At 42.6% G+C, this 27,181-nt stretch overlaps 5 protein-coding genes across 7 annotated transcripts; 3 read left to right on the top strand and 2 right to left on the bottom strand.

Moving 5' to 3' along the window:
• Positions 1-484: 484 nt before the first annotated feature.
• LOC103976440 (zinc transporter 4, chloroplastic) lies at positions 485-2,298 on the bottom strand. Its single transcript, XM_009391635.3, has 4 exons — positions 2,158-2,298; positions 2,022-2,080; positions 1,259-1,940; positions 485-1,172 (listed from the first exon to the last, which is right to left on the bottom strand). Exons 1-4 carry the CDS (start codon positions 2,281-2,283, stop codon positions 717-719), a joined length of 1,323 nt encoding a protein of 440 aa, XP_009389910.3. The 5' UTR covers positions 2,284-2,298; the 3' UTR covers positions 485-716.
• A 1,416-nt stretch (positions 2,299-3,714) lies between these two features.
• On the bottom strand, positions 3,715-8,970 carry LOC135613307 (probable phospholipid-transporting ATPase 4). The gene is made up of 11 exons (XM_065110376.1): positions 8,799-8,970; positions 6,556-8,394; positions 6,338-6,448; positions 5,904-6,180; positions 5,744-5,832; positions 5,578-5,665; positions 5,283-5,492; positions 5,054-5,179; positions 4,871-4,969; positions 4,590-4,781; positions 3,715-4,505 (listed from the first exon to the last, which is right to left on the bottom strand). The coding sequence occupies exons 2-11, from the start codon at positions 8,370-8,372 to the stop codon at positions 3,843-3,845; spliced, it is 3,672 nt and encodes a 1,223-aa protein (XP_064966448.1). The 5' UTR covers positions 8,373-8,394; positions 8,799-8,970; the 3' UTR covers positions 3,715-3,842.
• A 1,176-nt stretch (positions 8,971-10,146) lies between these two features.
• Positions 10,147-13,839, top strand: LOC103976438 (uncharacterized). The gene is made up of 4 exons (XM_009391634.3): positions 10,147-10,667; positions 11,033-11,221; positions 11,662-12,042; positions 12,129-13,839. Exons 1-4 carry the CDS (start codon positions 10,305-10,307, stop codon positions 13,017-13,019), a joined length of 1,824 nt encoding a protein of 607 aa, XP_009389909.2. The 5' UTR covers positions 10,147-10,304; the 3' UTR covers positions 13,020-13,839.
• A 1,044-nt stretch (positions 13,840-14,883) lies between these two features.
• Positions 14,884-21,231, top strand: LOC135609571 (uncharacterized). The gene is made up of 11 exons (XM_065102960.1): positions 14,884-15,287; positions 15,369-15,611; positions 15,691-15,855; positions 16,142-16,251; positions 16,707-16,815; positions 18,261-18,416; positions 19,513-19,628; positions 19,767-19,933; positions 20,389-20,519; positions 20,620-20,740; positions 20,881-21,231. Exons 1-10 carry the CDS (start codon positions 14,925-14,927, stop codon positions 20,725-20,727), a joined length of 1,668 nt encoding a protein of 555 aa, XP_064959032.1. The 5' UTR covers positions 14,884-14,924; the 3' UTR covers positions 20,728-20,740; positions 20,881-21,231.
• Positions 21,232-21,484: 253 nt separating this feature from the next.
• Positions 21,485-27,074, top strand: LOC135584389 (homeobox protein ATH1-like). Of its 3 annotated transcripts, XM_065102985.1 has the most exons (8): positions 21,485-22,740; positions 22,836-23,049; positions 23,771-23,914; positions 24,015-24,555; positions 24,667-25,202; positions 26,114-26,475; positions 26,573-26,633; positions 26,787-27,074. In XM_065102985.1, exons 4-8 carry the CDS (start codon positions 24,162-24,164, stop codon positions 26,946-26,948), a joined length of 1,515 nt encoding a protein of 504 aa, XP_064959057.1. In that variant the 5' UTR covers positions 21,485-22,740; positions 22,836-23,049; positions 23,771-23,914; positions 24,015-24,161; the 3' UTR covers positions 26,949-27,074. The 3 variants fall into 3 exon arrangements, with proteins under 3 accessions (XP_064959057.1, XP_064959043.1, XP_064959049.1); XM_065102971.1 differs by having other exon boundaries at positions 24,015-25,202; XM_065102977.1 differs by lacking the exon at positions 21,485-22,740 and having other exon boundaries at positions 22,757-23,049; positions 24,015-25,202.
• The last annotated feature ends 107 nt before the right edge of the window (positions 27,075-27,181 follow it).

Here is a 27,181-nt window from a genome sequence, read left to right as displayed (position 1 = left end):
TTTAGTAACCATCGTTTCATTTTTCTTGATGAATAATGTTTTGTAATAATTATCTAGAAAACGATTATAATTTTCCTTGATCCAAAAAATAAAATAAAATAAAATAAAATTTTACAATAATTATCTAATACTAACTTTTGTCGACCTGTAAAAATATTTATTATTAAGCATTTACATAAAAAAATATTTGATAAAATTAGTGAATAAATTATAAAATTTATCATATCTCAATAGTTAATAAGCCTTCCACTTACCAAAACTTGAGATTTGAAGCCTCATTCAATGTATTTTATATAGATATATTTTAAAAATATTATGATTGATAAAAAAAAATTGATAGAGTTGACCTTAGTTTTTTATCCTTTCACTTGCGAAGAAAATATATAAGTCTTAAATCTACGAACGATGCGATGAGGACATCTGACTCCAATTCATCACAATAGGAGAAGCCACCAGCGAGCTCCACATCATGCTTATCTCAATGTGCACGCAATGCTCCAATCAATCATCAATCATCAATCATCGCTCTCATGGCCTACAAATGTGGACCTCAATATTGGCTATCACGTCTACATCTCTTATCAACCCAAAAAACAGAAGCAATGTTTAAGATGTAATACTTGCAGTCCAAATAATTAATCCCAAAAAACAATCAGTGATGTATACCGATGCGTGCATGCGTGCAGGGAAGCCAAAACGTGCCTCCGTTGCTCGAGTCAAGCCCAGATGGCGAGGGCCGACATCGCCCCCGCGCCGAGGAACAGAGCCAAGTAGGACGCCACCTGAAGCCGCACGTTGCAGCTGATCGTCTGGCTCAGGAAATCCGCCGCGATGAGATCCACCAACGCCATATATATCAGGATGCCCGCCGACATGGAGTCCAGCATGCCCTCCACCACCAGCGCCCTCGGGCTGTTGGGGTTGTACGACGACGACACGCCCGCTCCCAAGGCGATTCCCGCCGGCGTCGTGATCGCGAAGAAGCACGCCATCATGGCCGCCGCCGTGCTCCGGAACCGTGCCTGCGAGATGCACCCGCCCAGCGCGAAGCCTTCGAAGAACTGGTGGAAGGAGAGAGCCGCCACCAGCGGCCGGATGGTGCAGGGGCTCTGCGACACGCCCAGGGAGAGCCCGATGATCACGGAGTGCGACACGATTCCGAGCTCCAGCACCTGGCAACGAAGTTCACGTGAGTTATTTCCCGTGTTCGATCGATCCGAGTTCCGGTGTGGATCGAGACAATGGCGGATCGAGTTACCTGTGACACCACGACGTGCCGTGCGTTGGACGAGCCCTCGCCTTCCTCCTCGTGCGCGTGGCCGTGGGACCGGACGGGTACCGCGGCGCCGTCGCACGCCCCGTGCGCGTGCGAGTGGCTATGGCGGTGGGCCGCCGCGTGGGCGTGCATCCCGACGATGTGCATCGGGTCTTTCCCTCTCCCCGCGGAATCCGCTTCCGGCGTCAGCAAGGCGGCGGTGATCCCCTTCTCCTCGAGATCCGCCGCCGCAGAGGCCGCCGTCGCGTCCTCCCGGTGCTTCCGCTCGTAGAACTGGGTCCCCACGAAGTCGACGACGAGCGTGCCCAGCGCCGCCGCCATGGCGACGAAGCCGGCGAAGGGGAACTTCCGCCAGGGTGAGTCCGGGAGGCATGGGTTCGTGAGCGACGACTCCGCAGCGTGGAGCATGTGCACGAAGCCCGTCGCGAGCACGACGCCAGCTGCAAATGCCTTCACGCAGACGAAGACACCCCCGTCGGTGCGCACCAGTCGCCCCTTCCCTCCCACCAAGGGGATCGCCACACCGACAGCTCCGGCGATCAGGATCGCCCCGATCGCAGCCAGCTTCAGCCACAACGCCGCCTCCTCGTCCACGCACTCCTCCACCGCCTCGACAGAGGCACAGTTCGTCGTCGCCATCGATGCCCACATCCTCTCTTCACCACTATCGTCACCACCACAAATCAGCATCCAAGATCAAACACATACGAACCATATAAAAAAACAAAAAGAAACCGATTTTTACCTCCAAAAAGAGGTCAATTTGTCGCGGAATCGAGCGAAGACGGGCAGAGGATCAAAATCCTGCGTAGAACACGAAAAGAAGAGCAAAATCAGAATTAGGGATCAAGGAAAGCGAAGGGATTCCATCGAATCGGTACCTCGAAAAAAGGACAGCAGGACTCGTTCTCCGATGTCCTGGGTTCGACGGGCCGGAGGTACTTCGGGGCGTGTGACGAACAAGCGGCGGAATTATAAACTGATTCGCGGGGACAGGATGTCGTCATCCGGGGAAAGAGGGAGGTGGGGATACGACAAGGCGGACGTCGCGCGGGTGAGCGCACCGCTCTCTCGATGCGCCCGTTGGAACGGACGGCCGTGATGAGACCCCAGGAGTCGCCGCGGACGCGGCCATACTGACCGGGAAAGTGGGACCACCAACGGGGGCCAACTTGGTTGGGCCATGTCGACATAATGGCGACACGTCTGGAAGTCCACGACGGAGAGCGGTGTCGTTTCGTGGTTCGTTCACCATGTCGACATAATGGCCAAACCCACAGCTCGGGGAAGCAGATTGTGGTATTGTTGCATGAGAAACAGATCCCAATGCAAATGATACAACATAACCTCTTTAATCTTCATGCATGGCATTATATATATTAAGTAGATTGGAATCGATCATCCCAACCCAAATTGGATGCAACATTCCGATCCACAACCTATTCTGTCGTCTATCATTGATACGGTATATTTTGGTCCAAGACTACTGCTCGGCACGTCATATTTTAGGAATCCCGAGGCAATTGTTGCTCCTGAGACACATCAAATCAGAATTCGTACTAAGATACTGTTTGGTATGTCAACCCGCGTACGATCGATCCACGTGCGGTACTATAAAGATCTCTAGCCAGCAGAGGGGGAAAAAAAGATCAATTGATCACTCTATTGACTTGCTCGTCAGAGGGGCCTTGTCGGGTGATCCCGACAAGGGCCATTTTTACAGGAAAACCCGGTCACCTCATAAAGACGAGTTGCCAACGACCCCAGAGAAGGAGAGACGTAGCTCGACATACATGGCGCCCGGATCAGCATACAAGGAACGCTGATCAATACCCCGTCGCGAGGGCCTGATCGACCTCGACATCCAACTTAGCCGACAAAAGACAACTCAGGATATCATCTAATTAACTATAGCATGTCCTTTTTACTACAAAGGTAACTTCACATGGTAACGCAGGAAATGATGTTTTGGTCATCATACTAAAAAGGAAAATAGATTGTATGGATCTACCTTATTAAGACTTGGATTTCCAAGATGAGGTCACAGGGGGCCTATCGTTAGTAGTATGGATCGATCTGATCTTATGAAGGGATAGATACAAACCCTTAATCCAAGGATAATTATTATGATCAAATTTAAGAGAGAGTATCTTATTCGATACTTGATTTTTTCTATGATATTATCTCAAGAGTTCTCCTTCTAGCACCAATTAGATACGATCAAATTGAATCAGGATGAGGATTATTATACTGATCCTTCAAATGACCAAGCAACTTTACATAGAACCATAAGAAAAAATTCACCAAGTACCAGAGATGAAACAAAACTTTAGTTACATCTGTGTGTATATATATATATATATATATATATATATATATATTTATATTTATGTATCTCAACTATTTCCATTGAGCATTGACTCAACATATACGTCAACTAGTTCCATAGAGCCTTGCCTCAACATGGATCCAGATATGAAACGTTTTAGTGAGGAAGAAAACTCTAGAGCCAATGACAGATGACACGGAGAAGAAAGAGTCAACCAAGTAGGAGGCCATGGGCGTGTTATGATTGAGTTTGGATGCTCAGCGATGAGACTTTCTTCTGCAGCTTCCTTTTCAGCTGCCTGATCTTGGCATCTACTCTTGCTGTAAAACCAATCTTGGTCCTCTGCCTAGCTTTGGACCTCTCCCTCTTCCACATATGCTGGTCCTCCACATCCTTCCTGTAATACTTGATCTCCTGGATCACATGGTGATCAAGTGGATTCAAGGCTCTCTGGAAGGCGATGTAGACCAGATAGGGAATGTTGCAGGAAAGAGTGACTAAAAGTGTGGCAGCCCAGTACATGGGGGCAGGCCCGAGAGCTTCCGACAGTATCCGGTAGGCATTTCCAGAGATCACCGGCGAGCACATTCCGTAAGCTATCAGGAAGAGGTACCACGTGGCGATGCTGCCCCACACAAAGAGGTGCTGAATCCATGTGAAGTGGCTCATTGTCAGCACAATTTGCAGGTTCACAGTCCAAACGATGCAGGTGAACATGCTCGTGCCCACGGCAGCCATGTCGGCAGTCTGGCCGTTGGCGCGGAACGCCTGGCTGTAGAAGATTTGGATGCTGAGGAAATATATGACTATGGATGAGTATAGACCATTGCCCATCCATCCAAAAATCCTGTACCAATCGAAGAAAAGGTTCCTGGGCCCTTGTTGGTACAATGCTGGAAACTGCACAAGGTGAAAGCATAGTTTGTGAAGACCAGCAACGAGATGTGTCTGTCTACTTTGGATTTCAGAACCTTGTAAGCATACCTGTAAGCATACTTCGGAGGAGACATCTTGTTCAAAGACTCCTAATGATATCACCGGCAACGAGGTTAGAATGACGTTGAATAGTAGCATGTACCAGTCGGCATACACTGATTGCCCGGAGAAGCCAGTATACGCCTCGAAGTAGAAAATTGTGAGGCCAAAGGCTATGTTCTTGTAGAAGAAATAGCATATCTGAATGCAAGACAACAGAGTCGATTCAGAGAGTGATTGGTACATGTATGAATGCTAAGGCATAGATTGAAAGTATTCCCAAAACTCACCATCTGTGCTATCCGCTTGTAGCACCAGTGGCCATGGACAACGAGAAGCCGTTCGAGGAATCGAAACTGAGATATGGAGAAATCACTGGCCATCACAGCCTGCACGAGGCCAAATGATTATGAGCTCGTTAGCGAGTAAATGATTCTTAAGGCGACACAAGCATCCTTATCGACACTACAAACCTGCATTCCTTCTACCCCACTAATGCCGACACCGATATCAGCCTCTTGAATCATGCCCACATCATTAGCACCATCGCCTATGGCTAATGTAGTTTTACCTGTGCCTTCTTTCACCAGACGAGTCACCTAAACCAAGAGATAAGCATCAATCACTGACCGAAGTAATGTTTTCGATCCAGCATGAGTGTTCAGTTTATTTGAAAAAGTTGTGTAAGAGATTCAATACTACCAATGCCTTCTGCTTTGGTGAGACCCGGCAGCATATGACAGAAGCACAATTAACTGCTAGACTTAAAAATTGATTCTTTAGGTCATCCTCCAGGGCGTAAGTTAAGGTTTTACCATCGATGATCAAAGCAAATGCCGCATTTGGATCCTTCTCTAGCTTGACCATTTCATGGGCATCAATTATTTGCATCAAAGTACTCTCTTTTGCAGCCTGAGCAGAGTAGTCGTGAAATATAAACATATAAATGTGTGATATCAACATCCCAGGGCAAAATAATTGAGGTGAAATGATGTACCTTTTCTTTGTTTAATGACAGTATGTTACTGCTATCGACGGATAAACAGATCTGCTTCATGCCTTGTCTAAGTAAACTACAGGAGAATCTGCAACAGCAAGAAAGAAACTGACATCGCTTCTACTAAATGGTGTTCGTATGTGAATTGCTGGTGGGGCATACGTACCCTATATTAATTGCAGTCTCCATCTTATCACCCGTCAGAACCCAGATTTTGAGACCAGCTTGTGCTAGTTTATCTATGCACTGTGGAACCTGTGGAGAAAGTATGTGATCAGAGATGGCTTTAGGAAGGCAAAAATCAATAGGAAATCACAAAACCTTACTCCTTTCTGTAATTTGTCTTCGACAGCAGTTGCACCAACAAGAATCAGATCCCTCTCAATTGTGTCAGAGACACGCTCGAGTTCAGCTTCTCTGTGATGCCCAATGGTAGTTTTGGCTTTAAGGAACTCTGTGTTCCAAGCAGAGTACTCGGATTCATCAAGAACACGATAAGCCAGTGCTAAAGTCCGCAGGCCTGCCTCCCCATATTCATTTAGATGTTTAATCGTCTCGATCTCATATATTCTTCCATTTTTTGACAGCCTATCCAAAATGATGCTGTTTGGTTCATGGGGAAAAAAAAAAAGGCTTCTTTAGGCACAAAATCAAATCTACGATGTGGAGAAGACAGATCCTATATGCACAACCATATGCGTGAGATGTTTTTGTAACACAAGAAGATAACTGAACTAGAAACAATGGTGAAGATAAGTACCTGTCAGCACCTTTGCATAAAAGAATAATCTGCCCGGTCTCATCACGCAAAATCACTGACATTCTCTTCCTTTTGCTGTTGAACTCCAAAATATTCAGAACCTTGAACTCCCTAAATCAAAATAGAAAAAAGAGAAGAAGAACTCACTGGTTTAGATTGCAACAATCACCACAAAGACAAACAACAAACCGATGACACCATTCAGATTCAGCTATGACCTTTCTACAGGATCCTCCGAAGCAGAGTATCTCTCCCTGATGAAGACACTTGATTGAGTCCTCTTACAAAATTCAAACCCAAATTCTCTGGCTGCAACAAGGAAAGCTGCTTCATCCGGTGATTCTGCTTCGTATGTAAAAGCACCAGTTTTTTCATTTGCCTCCGCAATTGCTGTATGACAGAGAGCAAGTACCCTCAAGAACACAAGAATGGTACCGGCATTAGGCTCTTTTGCCCAATTCCCATGAATGAGGCGGTCGTCCTCGAAGCTGAACCCCTTGGTTGTAGGCCTTTGTGGCTTCCCAACCATGCGAGCGATCCCGACTTCCAATTCACACTCCGATGAGCCAAAGCCATCCCCACTATCCTCCCAGAAATCTTGAGTGCTGCTATGCTGCTCGATTGTGCCAGAAACTTCCGATGCTATCTGCTTCACAGCTGCGATCTCCACTTCACTAGAAACCACACCATATGGAACTCCAGCAATGGAGCACCTCAAAAAATCCATCTGGTTGCAAGTCAAGGTGCCAGTTTTGTCTGATAATATCGTATCAACCTGCCCGAGCTCCTCATTCAAATTTGATGTCCGTGCTTGCGCTGAATATCCTGTCTCCTCATCACGCATGTGAATATCTTGGTTGATGAAGGTTGCTTGCAAGACCTTGACAACCTCGATCGAAACATATAGTGAAATGGGAATAAGGTATCCATAAAGAATAAGAGCAGTAAGAAGATGGTAGAAGCCAGATAAAACAGGCTTCGAAGCATCATAAACGTATGAGGTCTCGCTCGGTTGCAAATACCACGATTGTGGCATCCCGAACTTTGTGATCACACCATAGCCGATTGAGCTGATCAATGAAATCAGTATGAGAAAGGTGAAGAGAACGTATATAATATTATCCATTTTCTTCTCAATTCTGCTTCTCTTAGATGGTGATTCCGTAGAATTCTGCATCACTTTGCTGTCATGGCCGGTGAAGATAGCCACACCGTAGACATATGTAGTGTTCCGAAGCTTGGAGTCCCTGAGGAGAATCTGACCTGGGTCAAGAGCGTAAACCTTCTTCTCATACTCAAAGTTACCCACGAAAGTGTAGAGATTGGGATTGGGGTCTTCGCATCGAATGGTGCTTGTGAAATGTCTGAAACTGGCGTCACCATCCAATGGCAAAGTCACCTCCAAAGATCTTTTAACCTTCAGATTTGTTTCTCCATCCAAATTCATGGTCTCGACATAGCATATGCCGTCGTCATAGCTCGATGACAGTAGAAGCAAGTCGGCGGGGAAGAATTGGTCCTTTTCCACCCTCACAACATCTCCAACACGAATCTCCTGCCAATGTTTGTAGCCGAAGCGCCCCTCTCCACTGTGGACGCTGACCTTACGGCTGTTAACCTTCATGTCCTGCATAAACCTGTTCCAATCTTCCATTGCCTCCTTAGCCATACTGAGACCGACGACGAATGCCAATGGCGCAATCATGCTCACCGCAGAGAAGGGCGTCACGGGGGTGAGAGAGAGTGATGCGGTGAGAAGGAAGTATAGGTTGGCGACGCGGCGGAACTGCTCGAAGATGGCCTTGGGGAGGAAGGTGATGATGTTGTACTTGGTTGTGCTGATGTGGTTGGTGCAGTAATTGAGCGGTTTCTTTTGGTGTAATCCGGGCTGGTTGCAATGGACGAGCCGCGAGTATCCGGGCCCTTGCAGGGGATGGGGTTGCTCATCGTCCGTCACCACGGTGGGACGGAGACAAGAAAAAGTGTAGAGCTTGCTCCACCGGAGTCGCTCGTGTCTCCTTCGTCCCGGGGCCATCTTTCTCTGGCTAGGGTTTCTTCTGCTCGGATCAAACACAACTATTCCCCATCATCTAAAAATGCAATCTTTAATATGAACAGGATAAAAAAAAAAATCTCCAACAATGAACGAAGCAATTGCCGAGAATCATCTCAAATTTTCCACGAAAACCTAAATCCAAATTCTTCGCATACGATAGAATTCACGGGAGACCAAGTAATCGAAGAGAAAATAACAGAACAAAGGAACCGAATTTGGAAGCTCGAACGGAAGCTAAAAGAAGTTCCAGATAATTAGCTTCCCAGATAAAAGATCAAGACCCAAAAAAGGATGCGATCCAAACCGCGCGCGATCTCCGAGAAAAGCTCAAGAAGATCGATCGGATCAAACGGAATCAGCTAGACGGAAAAGGAGAGACAGGGGTCCAGGGGATCGAGCGCAAACCCTCGGGAATCGATCTGTGGGGGAGGAAGGGGAGGGAAAGGATCGAACGCCCTCCCAAGCTTCCCCGGATCCCACAATGGCGAGAGGCAGGTGGAGGGGAAGGGATCCAAGGATGAGGGTGCTCTCGCACCCTCGAGCGCTGGAACGCGAACGTCGGTTAAGTTTTGGGGGGATCCCTTCCGCCTTTAAATCGTTCGAGTCAAGGAACTCCCTCCAATTAAGCTTAATTAGGAAACTAAATTGGGTTTTGTGAACAGGGTTAGAGATAATTCCGCATTGGGTGAGCTGGACGTCGAGGCCCTTTTTCGAGTACGCTCCCGGACAGGGTTCAGGAGGCTGGCCGTTCAACCGAACCGGATGTCGTGGCGGCGACATCTGGCCCGAGACGATCCGACACGTGCGCACGTGTACCGTTACCGGATGCGACTTCGTAACACGTGGAAGCTCCTCCTCCTCCTCCGACGTGGCATCGGTGGACGCCACATCGACGCGCACGACGTCATAGGGCGGAGACAAACCCGTCGTGGTGGCACCGCCTTGTTGGAAGGAGGTGATTGGCCGATGGCCTTCGCCCCCATCGACGGCTAGGATCCCTCCTTTTGTCATCGCTTGTCGTCCACCTTTTGATGAGAGAGGAAGAGAGGGGAAGAGAAGAGCGAGTTGCGATAGCAATTGAGGTGACGACGATGATGGCATCCAATTTAATATCGTCGACCTTTTTACAGAAAATTCAATTAAATTAGCGTTGACTTTTAAAAAATAAAGCATCGTTGACTTTTACGGCAGACTCAATTGGAGTATGGTTGACTTGGCGCAGGTCCCTTTCTTGGGTGGAAAAAGGAGAAAAAATAGAGAGGGAAAAATAAAAGAATGTACCAGATGAGAGATTTATTAACAAATACTTACTCTCTCTTTTTTTTTTTGTTGGGAAAATGATGAATCAAAAATAAAATCTGATACTTAAATCCGTATCTTACGGATCGTGTAGATGTGAATATCCGAACTAATTAGATATGATCAGTATCTAGCTTACTCAAATCTAATTGATATAGTGGATATTAACCTTATCTAACCTCGCCATGTTAGCGAAGATTCATAATAAAATATATAAACAATATCAGATTAAAGGATCCATCCGTATACACCACTCGCGGTGTATACGGATGCATACGTATTCGGCCCCACCGCAATCCAATCACGGATCAACGACGAGATACGAATCCCATAAGCCGCAGGCTCGGATCCACGTAACCGTGCAGCGCACGCGTACCGCACGTGGAAGGAAACCACCTCCGTTGACACGGTATCTCCGCCTACGTAAGGAAATGGAGGCGGAGGAGGAGTCCTCCACCTCCCGGCTGCGGATTCTATTAATATCAAATGAGCGATCGCGCTAATCGCTGGACGATGCCTTGTCCTTCCCTCCACCATTAAAGACAGGTTGGTCGCTCAAGAAAGGAGGAGAGGAGAGAAGGAAGGAAGGTAGAGAGGGGGGCCCGAGGAGAGATGGTGGTCAAGAAGGTGATGAGCTTCTCCCCTTGGGCACCTACGGCGCCGACGAAGGCGAAGAGGAGGAGGAAGTGCAAGGTCACCGTGAAGGTGGTGGGTCTCGAGGGGCTCCTGCCGCTACCGGGGGTGGCGGCGGTCGAGGTCGGCTGGCGGCGGCCGCCCAAAGTCGGGGCGCTTTCGTATCTCGTGGGAAGGAAGAGGCCGGCCCGAAGCGTGTCTTCCCGTAGGCCGGTGGAGGATGGCTGGGCGGTCCGGTGGGACGACGATGACGAGTCGAGCCGGTTCGAGACCGTGTGTCGGCTTTGTGACCCGAACTCGGTCTCGGGTCCTGCCCATGATGTTTCCTTTTCCGTCCTATACGTGAGTTCCTCATCGTCTCTGTGTATTTGACGCTATGAAGATGGTCTTCAGGTTTTCTTGCAGAGATTTGACTGTGGATTACGGATAGGAAATGAGGTCAGATCTTTTCAATCTTCACCATGACAGGAATTACCGATGTCAACGCACCTTCTTGCATCAAAATTTTCGGCAGGATTTGATGCCGGCCATTTGTTTGATAGAATTCCTTGTTTTTAGCGTTAGTAATATCTCTAGAATTTTATATTGCAATGAGTACAGAAAACAGTGAAAACAGGTTTGCAGATTCCAGTTACTCTGTCAAACCAGTTTGAAAGCTGTAGTCTTTCTGTTGATCTGCTTCTCAATGACTAGGTTTAATTCTGCAGGGATCTGGTGAAGAGGAAGGAAGCAAGACGAACAAATTGGAAAGGATAGGGACGACAAATGCAAGCTTAGCTGAATGGGCTAAGGAATCCCAATCCCATAAAGAGAGTGGAGGAGCAGAAAAGGGATTCAATCAGCAGCTTCCTATCACCTTAAGGAAAGAAGGATCGACAAGCTACGGAGTGCTACATGTAAAACCCCCCCTTTTTTTTTGCCTTCTTCTCTTCTTTTGTTCAAAGAAAGCTAATAATGGCTTGTGCTTGTTGTTTAGTGTGCCATTCAAAAAGAGAATAATGTTTTTTACTTTGGCCAAAGCTTCATGACATGGTAACTTCAACAATGCAAGTGCCTCATCTTCTTATCTATGAATACGTCTGGATAATGCTGCATGACATTGATTGAGTGTACACAGTGTAGAAATACATGTGCATCGATTTCAGTGTCTGAAGCCACACATTTATCAGGGGAGTTTTTGAAACTAAATTATTAGCAGTTTCATTGTCAATGCAATGAGTACATCAGTAACATGGAGGAAAAAATGTTCAGCCAAAAAAATTCAAGAAAGTTTGCTAGAGTTTTAAGTTTCTCACAACATCATGCAATGGATCTGCTAATTATGTGAATGGTTCAGGTCACTGTCAGCTTCACAGAGGTAAGGACTTCTGGAGTAACAAAGGGAGCATCACTCAGTGAAGACAGGATTATGTTAGAGCAGAAGGGCAGCCAACAAGTGAAATCTGATGATCCAGGAAGCTTTGACAAAGAAAATATGGTTCTTGATCACCTTTTTCGGCTACAAGATGAAGAAGATATCTTGGAAGACAACAGTGTTCAGAATCACAATGCCAGCAGCAGCATCAGCAGCAACAGTTGCCAATCGAGTCCAGACTCAGAATCAACTTCGAAGGGCTGGTTCTGCTGGAGCAAGAGGAGCTGCAAAACTCCTGATCTCAAGGAGGGAGAAAGAAGGAAGATGTCCTCTTGTGAAGACATTTCTTCTGAGCACAAAAAGGTGAGTTAATTTCAGCTAAGTATCTTCTTTTACAGATCTTGATGTCGGAGGTATCCATGGATCTTGATCCTTTATTGTCTTAGCAGAAGGAATCACTAGATTCTGATGAAGATGATGATCCAAAAGGCAGTTGGAGAAGCAAAGAATTCATCAGCAGGGACAAGCAAACAAAGATCAAAATCCAGACCTTCTTTGCTTCCATCGATCAGCGAGATCCTAGTGCAGGTGGAGAGAGTGCTTGCACAGCCATAGTTGCGGTACTCGCAAACGCACTCCATAACAATGAGCTGAATACACCAACGAGATCAGAGTTTGATACACTCATCAGAGAAGGCTCGTCGGAGTGGCAAAAGCTATGCAACAACACATCATACATCGATCAGTTTCCTGACAAGCACTTCGACCTTGATACGATTCTGGAAGCAAAATTGAGGCCTGTATCAGTATTACCTGACAAATCTTTCATAGGGTTCTTTCAACCAGAGTGCTTCAAATCGTTGCATGGGGCAATGTCATTTGATGACATATGGCATGAGATAACTAGTGACATCGTAGGAGACAGTAAGGTCTTCGTCATAAGTTGGAATGATCACTTCTTCATGCTGAAGATGGAAGCAAATGCATACTATGTCATGGATACACTGGGAGAGAGATTGTATGAAGGATGCAAGAAAGCCTATATCCTCAGGTTTGATGACTCCACAGAGATGTTCAGGCACCAAGAAAACAAGGGAATTGATGATTGTGATGAGCTCATTTGCAGAGGGAAGGAGTGTTGCAGAGAGTTCATAAATAGATTCTTAGCTGCTATACCATTGCAGGAGGAGTTGATGTTGGAAAAGAAGGGAATCGAGACCAACACAGCGCTCCACCAGAGATTGCAGATTGAGTTCCATTTGACACAGGCTTCAGCAGACACTAGCAATGATGATTCTGAGGACAACACTTGGAAAAATAACAGTGACTTGAATAGCTAAAGCAATGACACCATGAACAAGACCTGGAGAAGCAATGGCAGTTGCAGTGATGACAGCATTTGGACCAACAGCATCAGCTATGCTAGTGACATAGATCACAAGAATCTGTGATGGTTGAGCTATATAAGCCTTATATGATGCAACTGAGAAGAATGATGGAATATTGAGTTCTCTGAATAATGTCCACAAGAGCTGCAGAGTGGTGTGAATTGGCCACTTGCACCAGCAATTTCCCGGTTTCGCATCCAAATCTCCCAACTAATAAAACCTGAGCAGAAAATTTCGTTATGAGCCAAGATATAATCAAGAAAAGAACATGATAAGGAACACTGGCAAGTTCTCCTCCCTGACTATTAACCAAGTGGGAAATTTATGGTGGATTGGATATCCAGTCCTAAGATACAATTGCACAAGCCATAAAGTAGATCGAGACATATAATACAACTGTTGGTTGTTGGCAAAGATCATTTACAGTACTTGTAAGTCCAATTACAGGCATCCTTTAGCTGGAATTTCTTCGTGCAGCTCCGTTGTGTAGTATCTGAAAATGCTCAGGAGTGAACAAGGGTTGCTCTTTACGTTGCTACTCTGAGTTTGTAGCTATTTGAATTAGTTTGATTTATCGAGCAACCGATATGGTAATGGCAAATTTGAAGGAGAGATCTTATCTACCATATGTTGATCAAATGATGGTATCCTTTGATATTTCCCCCCTTTGGAAGCAAAGAAATCCCTTCTGTATAATGTGCTGTGTGGCAACATGGCAAACATATAATGATAATGTGAAAAACTTCAGTTCTGCAATGCAAATATCTATTTCTGATTACTTTGTTTCCATCAATTCTTTGATATCATTTGGTGGTTTAGAGTATGGATATCTAAAATTAAATGCAGTCTAACTGCAAATTTGCATTCCTTAAATTATTATCTGATCTTTACCCCTGCTTGCCAATGAGGTCCTCCATCATGTTCCTCTTTAGAATTATGATGTTGACCATTCTCTCTGCCTTAGTTTTGCTAAATGTATTTGGAATTCTCATGCATACAAGAATGAGTCAGTGATCTTCCTACATGCAGGAATTTTCTCTGGTTTTGGCAGATTGGTTTGGAGGTCTCCTCCTCTTACACAACTTTACCATCTTCACTTGGATAAGAAAGTGTTTCTTTGGGTAATTTGCAGTCTGAAACATAGGGCATTTAAGAGAAACTTCAATCCTACACTCATGAAATATCACCACAACAAAGAGAATTAGTATCAAACTTTGGCCATCTTGTTTATGCACATGAAGGGAAAGATCTAACACAAAGAAAAAGGATGTACTAAGCAAATTTTAGTTTAAATCTCGCTGTTATTATAATCTTAGCAAGATTAAAGTAATCCTTTAACAACAATCCACATTTTGGCCTAATAGTTGTTTGATTCCTCCTCCTCCATGTACTCTTATGAATCTTGAGCGCATGTTCTCTCAAGGATTTCCCATCATGAATAGGTTCAAGTCACAAGAATAATTTCTGTTTATTTTTCGCTACATGATTCCCTACCTTCGTCTCTATTGGAGGAATAGTATGTGACCCATATGGCGGGTCCCAGAAAAAGCAGATAGGTAAAATATGTGGTCAGTAAACCAGTACGAGAAGTATTTAGGAATCTCAAACGATGCTTTTTTCCACTCGTATACGGTTACCTAGAAGTTTACCTGTCTTGATGTTGCCCAACTATGTGGGCCCGGAGAGGACCTCCTAAGAGTTAGCCTCGACGAACAGGTAGATGAACGTTTTAGTCTATGACGGGTAAGCAAATTAATTAAATTGATCATCTCTAGTCACCCTATTTCACAGGAGGCGTAATCTAATAGATAGATGACACCATAGAAAGCCGTCCCCCGCTAAGCTTGTCCTGCGTCCATGGCGGTGGCGGCGTTCCCCTCCTGCGGCGCTCGCCGCCTCAACGCCCGCCCATGGCTCCACGCCGTCCGCGCCTCCGCCTCCTCCCCCTCCCCTTCAGCCTCTCCCCTCCCTCCTCCCCCTGAAATCGACGCCCTCGCAGCTCTGCCGCGCTCCGACTCCGCTGCTGCCGTTCCTCCCACTCCTCGCTCTTTCTTCCCGAAGCGTGGTCAGACTCTGGAACTCGTCTGCGAGTCCCTCGCCTTCAAGGGGAAGGGCGTCTGCAAGGTCGCGGACACCGCCTTCGTCGTCATGTGCGACCGCGCCCTCCCCGGCGAGCGCTTTCTCGGCCGCGTCACTCGCAAGAAAGGCAGCTACGCCGAGGTCGTAATCCCTTCCCCTTGCCTCATCACTATTTCGATCTCTTTCCTCGGTGCTTGATTAGTCGTTTCGGTGAGACTACAGGCGACGAAATTGAAGACGATTACTCCGCACAGGGACGCGGTGGAAGCTCCGTGCCAGTATGCTTCCTACTGCGGAGGTTGTAAGACTCAGAATCTCTCATACGAGGCACAGGTTCGAGCCAAGGAGCAGCAAGTTAGGGATTTGATCGTTCACGTCGGGAGATTCTCGGACAAAGATCCTGACTTTGTTGCCATCTTTAAGCCCATCGTACCGTGTGATTTGCAATTCCACTACAGGAACAAGGTTAGCATGGTTTGAGCTAAAAAACCAAGTTTTGGCCTGTTTCTTTTAGTAAAGGTGCAATCTTTCTGCTGCTTCACAGATGGAATTCTCGTTTGGTGCTGAAAGATGGATGCCAAGAGATGTATCAAGCGGGAAGGAGGAACAGATGGAGATCGGTTATGCGTTGGGATTGCATGCCCCAGGTTTCTTCGATAAGGTCCTTCATGTCGACAAATGTTTATTGCAGACTGAAGCAACCAATAAGGTAATGCTTTGTAATATTAGCTTCAGCCATTGTATTCTGCTCTAAATCTGGATGAAACATCATGTTTGATAGGATGAATATTTTCCCTCATTATAGTTTGAATATAGCTACTACAGAATGTCTCTCTAAAATTTTGAAGCTTGCTACCTTAGGATAACCATGTTTCTCTTGTTTTCATGCAGTGACATTTTTTCTTGTTAGTGATTCTATTGAGAGAAATTCATTCTTTGTTATTCATTTGTATGCTTGAATTATAAATTTAGTTGATTATTCTCTAATTTTATAGGTTCTTGCAGTTATTCAAGATAGTTGGAGAGATCCGAAGCTAGGCCTTTCCCCGTATAATGTTCGCACCCATGCTGGATTTCTTAAACATCTGATGCTAAGGACTGGAAGGTATGATTTTCTTAGACTAGTAATTTCATTACCAAGTTTCATATAATTTAAATGCCTGTTGTAGCTGCTGAATCTTCTTTGACTGTTTTCTTGGTCATGGTTCATCATTTTGGGATGTTGTTGCATATATATGCACATACGGTTCATCATTGTGGAATCTTCTCTGACAGAATTTTTCTTTTGACAGAATAGCCTACTTTGGAATTACTTAGCTTGGAAACTATAAGTTGCATCCTATGTTGTAATATGATACTCTTTAACGCTGACCACCCTTTTGTTCTGTCTTTCCTTTTTCTTATTAACTTTCCATGGTTTGTATTCTTCCCTTTTCTTGTGCTAATGTATCTTTCACGTCTACCTATTGCATACTGTAATTGGTTGCATTTGGTCTAAACTTATTGTGTTGTGCCAAAAGTTTCTAAAACTTGCACTTAATTTCATATTTTCTTTGTCAGAGATGTCAATACTAGCAATCCGGAGGTTATGGTTAACTTTGTCACGTCAAGCTATGAACCTAATCTGTTGAAGCCTCTAGTTGACAAAATTTCAGCTATCCCTGAAGTGGTTTGTACAAAATAGCTGTTCATGCTTCACTAGTAAATAAGCATACAATTTATTTGTTCTTCTTTGGAGCTATTTCCAGTTTCTGAAACATTACTTGTTTAAGGACTTCAAAATGTTGTGCTTATTTAACTACTTAACATGGGGAAGAGAACATAATAAGTGTGTTGAATTAATCGTAACTTCTATGTAGATCATTTCTAACACGGGATTCTATCGTGGGCATCATTAACATTACTGTGCTATCATTATTCTTTATTCGAAGAAAAAGAGATTATTTATTGAATTATTTTAATTGCTAGAAGCAAGGTATACAATTTCAAATGATACCGCCCGGTACGGATAGTACGTACTGGTCCGACAGTAAACCGGTACGTGGACAACTCATTATCGGGCGGTATTTTTTTATTTATAATATATATATATATATAAAGGTGACATCGCCCCGCCTTGGGAGAAGAGAGGCAACGTCGCATATTTTTTTTAATATATATATATATATATATATATATATATATATATATATATATATATATATATATATATATATATATATATATATATATATATATATATATATATATATATATATATATACCAAATGGTATACTGCTTGGTATACAGTAAGTATCGTACCATACCGAGAGAATGTCGAAACTTCGATACGGTACGATATTTCAATCCTTTGCTAGAAGTCATACAATTGATAACTGATGACCAACATGTGTAGTCTGTGGGATCACTGCCATCAACATTATATAAGTATGAATGCACATTTTCTTTAACACATGCTAGGTTTACAACAAGCCAACAACAATGTGGCACAAGGTGCAGTTTTTTTTCAACAGCATTTTGAACTGTCACTTTGCTTGCTATTGACATTAACCTTTTCTAGACCTTTCATAATTTTCAATTTTTCCCTACAACTGCCCTATAATTGCCTGAACATGGTAGAACCACTTGGAACATGAGATTAGAAGAACAGATGAGGTTGAGAATGTTTTAAGATAGAGCTATTGAAAGAACCTTTTAGAGAACCCTCATATCAAGTGTTTTGTGAGAACAAGTGGAAATTTGTTTTGTCCAGTTCTTTGTTATTTAATTTTTGAGGTTTTTTGTGCTAGTGTGTGTAAAATGAGCTATTCAAGTTGAAAATATGATTATAAATAATTGAGAGTAAAGAAAAGATGCATTTTGCTTCTGTAGTTTCTTCAACAGTCACATAGATTACTGATATTAGCCAACAAATTAAACACAAGGAAACTCTTGATCTTTATAATTCTTAATCACTAGTCTGTTGTTAATTATTCCCCCCTGCAATGAATGTTTGGATGGCAAGTAATCTGCTAGCACAGTATTCTGACAACTTTATCAATGTGCTTTTCCTTCATTAAGGTTTTCCCTACCGTATGATTAAAATGTACATTGTCTCCTCTGGATGTTGACAGGTCAGTGTCATGAATAATGTAAACACATCAGTTGGTAATACGTCTGTAGGGGAAGAAGAATATACTCTATACGGTAAATCAACTATCACAGAGATGTTAAGAGGACTTACATTTCAGATATCAGCAAATTCTTTCTTCCAGACCAATTCTCATCAGGTTTGCAATGCGATTTCACACACTACTGTGTTCCTGCTTCAGCTTCACATTGTAATAACTTTTTGCGAAGCCCATGTCATGTTATTTCCATTCCATTCTTACTATTTGATCCAGCATAGCTTTCTTGTATTTGTGTTGGGAGCCTCTTGTGTTCAGTACCATAATTGGGGCGTGACAGGCATCAGTCTTATTGGTTGATAATAGTTTGGTTGTTTGGTCTCTATATTTGGTTTTCACTCTTCTAACTTTGTAGTTCTCTAGAACATCCACGACCTGCTTTGTTTCTAGTGTTGATGATACGGCAATTAAATATGCATACAGTCCAAAATATTTGATCGCACTTTGTTCTTGAGATGACAGTCATGAGCTATTAAAAATTTTGGAAATTTTTTTTATTTTAAGGTCTCTTTATTTTGGTAAGAAGAAACCTTACGTCATGCTAGAGAAAGCCTGGCTAGAAAAATCCGAGCTAATCTGCACAAAGTGGTCGGTTAATTTTCCTAAACATCTTTGCAGAGAACATTCATGCACAACCCAATCAGTAGCATAATTCATGTCCCATGGCTATAGACAGGTTACACTTACCACCTAGAAGTTAAGTGCCTGATGGATATCAGCCAGGTCTGGTTCTGGAACCTCAGCATGATGATCTCTCCCATTTAACCAGGTGATAATAATCAGTGACTCAGTGACTCTCTCTCAATCCTGCTATAATATCATTGCCAGTGCAGTTTTGCTTTTTAGGTTTTTATGGTTGTGTAGAAGATTGTAGAGAAAGCTTTTAGATCAAGAAGCTTCAAAACTGAAATTTCTTATGTTTATTGTTGAAATGGCAATTTTTAAACTGTTCTGCAACCTGCCAATGATGGCATCAACCAAAGACAGCCAAAGATGTCCTACAGTTTGTTTGATTATTTTCTATGTTGCTACAAGACAAAATGATTGATCATTAGCTACATTGATTTCTTGGGGAAAACAAAAATTTATTGGCAATAGGAAAGTGGCTCTTCTTCAGCTTTCCCTGTTAAGAATGGGGGAACTTCACATTTCATGTTTTAAATCATAAGCAAATTAAAAAAAATTATATTGTTTTCAGGCAGAAGTCTTGTACAAGCTTATTGAGGACTGTGCTGGACTTAGAGGAGATAGCTCAGAAATTGTGCTTGATCTGTTTTGTGGAACAGGAAGCATTGGTTTGAGCCTTGCAAGAAGGTAAATATTGTAAATTTATGAGCCTCTGCAAAATGAACTACTTTTTACCGATAGTTTTTAGTGTTAGTTTGACATGCACTTTGGATGTGTTTTTCCTGTAGTAAAAATCTTGAGGAGAGATTCTTTGTTTGTTTTCAGGGTTAAACATGTTTACGGGTATGAAGTAGTGGCTGAAGCAATCTCAGATGCACGAAGAAATGCTAAATTTAATGGCATTCATAATGCAACATTTGTTCAAGGAGATCTTAATAAAATCAACGATAGCTTTGGGAATGATTTTCCAAAACCTGACATTGTCATTTCAGGTTTTGCTCTTTCTGAAGCTGCTTCCATCTATTTTCTGGGTGGATCTTTTTTCGGGTTTTGTTGTCTTGATTTTTTCTTTAATGCCTTAATGTTTTCTTTGTTTATTTTCATGGGACTTCAAACATGGGCAACTTTCTTTCCATCGAGGTCTGCCATTGTATATATAAATTTGCCAAAATATTGGCATATGCTTGGTTTGCATGTTTTAAACTTTGGTTCCAGGTATCATACATGGAAATATACCAAATAATGGAATTTGATCATGATATACAATTTGAATGTAATGCATTAAGGCCTGAAAATTTAAGGAATGTGCTCTATGTCTTTAGTGAGAGGAGAAAAAAGCCCAGTTAGTCTTATCAGCTTTTTGACCATGTGACATTTCTGAGTTCGTTCTATCAAGTGATTTGTTATATTTTGTATTAATATGCAATAATCTCATAAAATTCTGCAGATCCTAACCGTCCGGGCATGCATATGAAGTTAATCAAATATCTACTTGAACTTCAGGCACCTCGTATCGTCTATGTCTCGTGTAACCCATCTACATTGGCACGTGATCTCGATTACCTCTGTCATGGTCTTGTGCGTATCGGTCATGTACATTAAATACTCGAAGTGATTAGTTTTATGTTTTTATTTGAATATTAATACAAATTTGCCAATTTGTATTGAGTTTGTGCAGGCTGAGAAAGGCATAAGAGGATGCTACCATTTGAGAAGTGTTCAGCCGGTTGACATGTTCCCACATACTCCTCACATCGAATGTGTCTGCTTGCTGGAGCTTTGTTGAATGTCGTTTTACGGTGAGACATGCGTGCTTGGTAATGTATGAACTTGCTTGTAGTTTCTGTATACTAATATGAGCAAAGCTTATATGAAAACAATGATGTGATGCCTTTTCGGCTTTCGATGCCCTTCTTTTTTAATTTTTTTCTTTCATCAGGTTGTTATCAACAAAACCAAGAAGATGAAATGCTGGAGATACTATTAGATCAAAGGAATGCTACTGGATGTGGTTTTGGAAAGTCTATCCATGGAGTATTAATTGCTTGGATGGGGGAATGATGGAGGGTGGTCGGGTTTTCTCCTCGAGGAAGAAGCGGAACAGAGAAGGCCAATCCGCGATATATGAGAAACAATGTTTTCTTCTAATGTGTTATTGTTCTTGCATTGTCATTTAACCATTCATTTTGTTTCTGCTTTGTCCCTTTCTAGAGAGAGAGAGAGAGAGAGAGAGAGAGAGAGAGAGACCAAATTACCTATGCAAAGTGCTTCATTGCCTTCCTGGCTCACAGTAAGATTGTTCTACTGGAGTGATTAGGGTTTAAGATTCAGAAACAACTTCCTTTACTTGCAGACTTAGCAAAGCTCATCAAACATGTAATGCAAAGCATTTACCAACTTTTCTAGCTGGCCTCGAGAGACTTTTAATCCTCCATCAATAACGGAATAATTTAGGCTTAGGGTTCTAAAATTGAGAGAAAGCAGAGGAACTGAATGTGAAAGGTCAGAGTGGATATCGAAGGATAAAATGACTGTCTTGACTCGATTATTATTGAAGAAATGGTCGATCTCAAAGAAGGATCAAACATTGCTGTATGACTGACTCGACTGAATTATTGTTATAGTAACTATTTCGGCACATCTAAATCTCATAGGAGAGGGAACAGTTTGCCTTTTTTTCTTCTCGGTTTTGGATGATCGCATTCAAGGGAGTGTTGGCTTCTTCTCGTGTGTCAACCTCTTCCTTCTCAAGCGCTAAAGACCGCTCCTTTATCTTATCTTCCGGGCGGAGGGAGACGCAGGTAACTTAAGTCAGGTAAAATAACTGCTATTTTCCGACACAATAAATCTGTCAGAAATCTCTCCATTGGATTTGGCTGACATCATCTTGTCCTCTTCCTTCCTTTTACCTGCATTTCTTCTACTGTATCCAAGAAAGCAGCTTTTCTCTCTCTCTCTCACTCGCGCGCGCGCTCTGACCATCATCACAAGTAATGCCGTCTTCAAGAGAAAAGTGCGGGCTCAAATGCGTACTCCTTGATCAGGTAGCGGAGAACAGCTCCCGAGGACACAGAACCTGCACAGTGGTTTCACATAATTTGGTTACCACTGTTGTCGCAGAGAGTTGCAGAGGGAGAGGGTGAAGAAAGCGAGAGAATAAATGAGGCTGCTCTGCTTCTGTCTTCTTTTCTTTGCCTTGTTTTGTCCATTGCATGGGCTTGATTGATGACCCAGATGTACCTTCTCTGCTAAAGCTCATGGGACCCTTCCATGGGCCAAGGTAAATGAAGAAAGAAAAGACTTCTCTTTGACTTCTGGCTGGATTTTTTTGAGCAGGGTGAAAGGAGGAAGAAAGCCACCAGGATTCGCAACTGGTTGTGGTGGGTAAAAGTATAGCAAGGTGAAAAGGTTCTGCTGATTTCTTTTACCATGTGAGAATGAATAGGAGGACTGATTGATTAGCTTTCTGCTAGAGTTTTGTAGAAAACCATCCTCTCAAGATATTAAGATATCATTGTTTTGATCTGAAGGAACTGACCTCTCACGCTTTGCTTTGTCTTTTGATCATCCATGACCTTCTTCTAGTCCCATGTTCCTGTCATTTGGGCTTGTGCTGCCAAGGCAAGACTCACTCTGAGCAAATCATGGAGAATCACACTTGGTGAAACTATAGCATTTGGCCATATGCTCTTTGGGTAGGGGGAAGGCATAATTCTTCTTCAGCCATGGGGCCCACTATTTTGGATGTTGTGCTTCATGAAAACCCAATTCTCTGATCACTTGAAAACAAAGATCTGCTGTAAGTGGTTCTGAAAGGGATGGATGACTGCTGAACTATGTACTACATTGTTTTCTTGCTTGTTCTTTGAGCACTGAGATATCCATCTCTTGTAGGCATCCTATAAGGAAATTAGCCACTTCCTTTTTATGGCTGAAGAAGTGATTTCTTCCTGTGGTCTTGGAAGAACAGTGGGGACATATCCAGCCTGATTTGGTTCTCATCTCCAAGGCTCTCTGGCCTCAGCTCATCATCCAGAGAGGAGACAACAGATGGTTATTCTTTTTGGTAGCTTATTGTCTGAGCACTCAAGAACAGTCAAGAGAGGAGGTTGATCATTAGGAATCTTTTACTGTTTATTCTGTCTATAAAATCTTCTTTTTTTAGTCTGGGCAAGTCTTCAATGTAAGGCTTGATTTCCTCTTGTGTGTGAATGGAGCAACATTTCTATTGTTGTGCATTTGAATTCTCTCCATTTCCTTGATCAAACTTTCCTTTGTGTTGCATTCTTGATGTTAGAGGCTCTTGACTTCTTATACTGTTCAGAATCTAGAAATATATCATATGCAATATGGCTTCATCAGTTTGCTTTTAGATGTTGTCTGCTCTGAGCCAGAGTTGGTTTAGCACTCTTTGGGTCATTTGATTAAGAGTGAGGACACTACTTGATATGTATAATGAGATACAGAAATTGCTCTGCTCGGAATCAATAGCAGTGAACCTATTTTGCATCTTGTTTTTCTCCTTGTTGCATATAGCATATTGTAATTACATGGATCTTCTTCTTCTTCTTCTTCTTTTCCATTTTAATACATTTTTTGACTACATGTTGATGGAATTTCATATTGTTTCCTGCTGCCATGGTGAAGCACATAAATCAGCCTTTTCTTTAAATCTGCCTATTAAGTTACCATCCATTTAGTATGTTGTAATGCGTGTATAGATCTAATATGACATGCTCTGTTCCACCATATCAGTTAGAGATTTTATTGCAGAGATCTAGTATTGTCTTTGTATGTAATTAATCATATTATTCCTCTTCTTTTGGAAGGAATGCAGCATGGAACTCTGTATGAGTCCTTAGGAGATACTCCAGTCAGGTGAAGCATGCAAGTCCATAAGCAGAAGACAAATGGGAATGAGTAAAGGCACACTAAATAACCCAGAAATTTGCAGATGTTTATAACTCAGAAATGTACCCTTTTGTTACTGGCTTTGGAGACTACATTTTACATGCATTGCTTCCGTACATTGAAAAAACTGTGTTTTGACGGTTGTCTTGCTTGGATTTACAGATGTAGGAAGTAATAAGGCTAATCGACAAGATAAAGCATCCTCACGTCATATGAAGATGGCACCTGAATCTTAATCTGCTAAGTTCTACGTATCAAGTAGTCCGTCAGTAGCTTCTTGAGACTGGAATTTCAGCAGCGTGTGCCGGAATGGAGAGTGATATCTTCAATGGCTCACTATCTGTCTTTAATCATAACCTTATGATTCTTGATTCAGCATCATCATATGTGCTTTCAGATTCTCTTGTGCAATCGAGCTTACCACATCACAACAGCCATAGGCAAATATTGCAAGAAGTTACGGATGACATACACTTGATAAGAAATGATTCCATGGAATGCAGTGATGTTCCATCTTCTAGATATATCAATCAAACTGGAAATGCCTCATGTTCCATTGCTAGCCTTTTCTCTTCCACCACTTGTTTGCCTGAAAATATCATCAGGGTTGATGCAACCTCCAATTTAGGATTTCCACCAGAAGAATTGAGAGTTCCTATCTCCAACAATTTGCCACATTCAGCCTCACCACATTGTGATTTCGGTATACAACATGATCCCGGTCTCCTTGCATCTAAAAATGAAGCCACTTTGTTTGCTGAACTTGATTATAGTAAAACATGTAGTGTGGTTCATCCATCTTATCATGTAACAGGCAGCTCAGGTCCTGGTTGGAATTTCCATAACTCTGCTCCAGATGGTGAACTGTGTCTGAGAATTGGCCAGTCTTCAGTTCCAGACATGGGCAATGTTGCTGATCAATGCTCTGAACGAATTAAGTCAGCAGACAATTCAAACCTACCTACTGATTTTGGAGCCTGCAATCATGCTTTTCGGAAGTCCCTGCATGATTTTGGCTCAGGAATGGCACGAGAGGAGGCTACTACTCACACCGAGAAGTTTTATTCAGACGTTGGTTCTTCTGGTCCAGTTCATTTCTCCCTTGTATTGTTACGATCAAAATATCTCAATGCGATCCAAGAAGTTCTTGGTGAAGCTGTCTCTTATGCGCTAGAAAATGCTAGTGCGGCAAAGATGTCCTTTTCTTCAAGCTGCTCCAGTGTAAGGGAAATTCCAATACCTGTTTCAGAAGAACTTCCTCTTTCATTCGGACAAACTGAACCCCTCGGAAGTATGGATAGTGGATATTCTCAGGAAGCTAAAGCTCAGCTACTAACACTGCTTCAGTTGGTAAGAGAAACTTATTTATTGGATTTCCATATTTGATCGTTCGTTGGTATTTTCTGGTAATCATTTAGATTCAGTCACTAGTGTTTTGCAGCTTGCAAGCCACTGCAGTTATCATGACAAACAAAATTAGAATCGAAGTCTTGGCATGTTTCACCATTAGTTGCAGGCTTTGATTAATCAAGTGACAATTTATACTTGACAGTTTGTTATTTTTGTTAACAATAGTTTCATTATGAACTTATACAGTAGTGAGGAATACTTTAATTTTTTTCCTCAGGTGTGTGCATATATATATGTGTGTGTGTGTGTGTGTGTGTGTTCTTGTCCTAATATTGTACCCATCATATTTTGTGGCTTGCAACCTCTACATGACACTTGACACTTTTCTAGGAATCACTGTCATTTATAGTATTCTCTCACAAACAGTATTTTTTAATATCTAGCCATCTGCTGTTACTAAACTCTTTGTATGTGTAAGGAAACTAAATTAGGAGCATCATCGTTAAGTGTAAGAAAAATGAATCTGAATGCAAATACTGTCATCACATCAGATAGCATTTCTGTCATATGAGAGTATGAAGCTGTATACCATGAAAATTTATCCTTTTTGCTGGTATCCATTTGATGACCGTAAAAATTCATTAGTTCAGTTCGATTGTTTATCTAGTTGAAAGAAAGATCATTTTTGAGCGAAAGGATGAGCTTTCGATCCTATTGATATTTGTGATGTGAAATCAAAACCCAAAAACTTGGCAAGCGAAAGCCAAATGCTGTAAAAACAGCAAGAACACAAAAAACACAACTAAGAAAATTCATTTTCCGTAGCTTTTCAGATTCATTTTCAAGTCCAGCGGAGCACTTTTTGCATATAATTAAGCACTTTCATGTTGACTTTTTGCTTCAAACTGTAGGTTGACCACAGTTACAACCACTGCTTAGACCAGATCCAGAATGCTGTAACATCATTCCTTTGCCTATCTCAGTCAAGCACATCTGAGAACACCCCTGCTCGCTTCGCACTGCACACAGTTTCTTCCCTCTACAAAAGCTTGAGGAAGAGAATTACTAGTCAGATTCTTACGATCGATCAACATCCAAGCATAGCATGGGCAAACGAGAACGAGGGAAGCTATGAGTCATCGCTGATCCAAAAGCAGTGGGCTCTGAGGCAGCTGAAGAAGAGTGGCCAACAATCTTGGAGACCCCAGAGGGGCTTGCCCGAAAAGTCGGTATCGGTCCTCCGAGCATGGTTGTTTGAGAATTTTCTGCATCCGTAAGTTAATCTTTTGAACTATGCTAATAGAGACTTCTGTGGTAAATGACCGACAAATTTACAGTGGATTTTGCGGGAATTGTCTGAACGATTTCAGGTATCCTAAAGACAACGAGAAGCATTCGCTCGCGATCAAAAGCGGTTTGACAAAGGGCCAGGTATGAAGAACAACTTTTAGTTCTTATGCGCACTAATCTTGTATCGAACAACTACAGGTTGTATCAAATGATCAAGAAGTTGAAGTCTAGAACAGGAAGCGATGGAGTATCACATCGAAAGCTTCACTGAATCTTTTGATACATTGATGGCAGGTGTCCAATTGGTTTATAAATGCTCGAGTTCGCATTTGGAAACCAATGATAGAGGAGATGTGTGCAGAACTCAACAAGAAGAGAGCAGATGGAGGGGCAGGTGAGAGTAGGAGCCATGGAAATGTTGGTGTGCAGAGGCTTGGCTCAGTATCAGTTGAATGAGTTCCTTTCCTTGCTTGGTTGAAGTCATTTCCTTCTTCTATGGTGTCACTGGATTCAAAGATCATGTCATGTTGGGCTGGTCCTATCAAAAATGGCAGGTGATCCATGTATCAAATTAGATTTCACTTTTTAAGATATCAATGTTTTTATTTTCGTAATTATAAAAATATTAATATAATTTTTAAAATATTAAAAATAATTTTTAAAATATTAAAAAAATTAATTACAGAACA

Source organism: Musa acuminata, chromosome BXJ1-2 (assembly GCF_036884655.1).
Source record: "Musa acuminata AAA Group cultivar baxijiao chromosome BXJ1-2, Cavendish_Baxijiao_AAA, whole genome shotgun sequence".
Lineage (NCBI taxonomy): Eukaryota > Viridiplantae > Streptophyta > Magnoliopsida > Zingiberales > Musaceae > Musa > Musa acuminata.
This window is presented reverse-complemented; position numbering and strand designations above follow the sequence as displayed.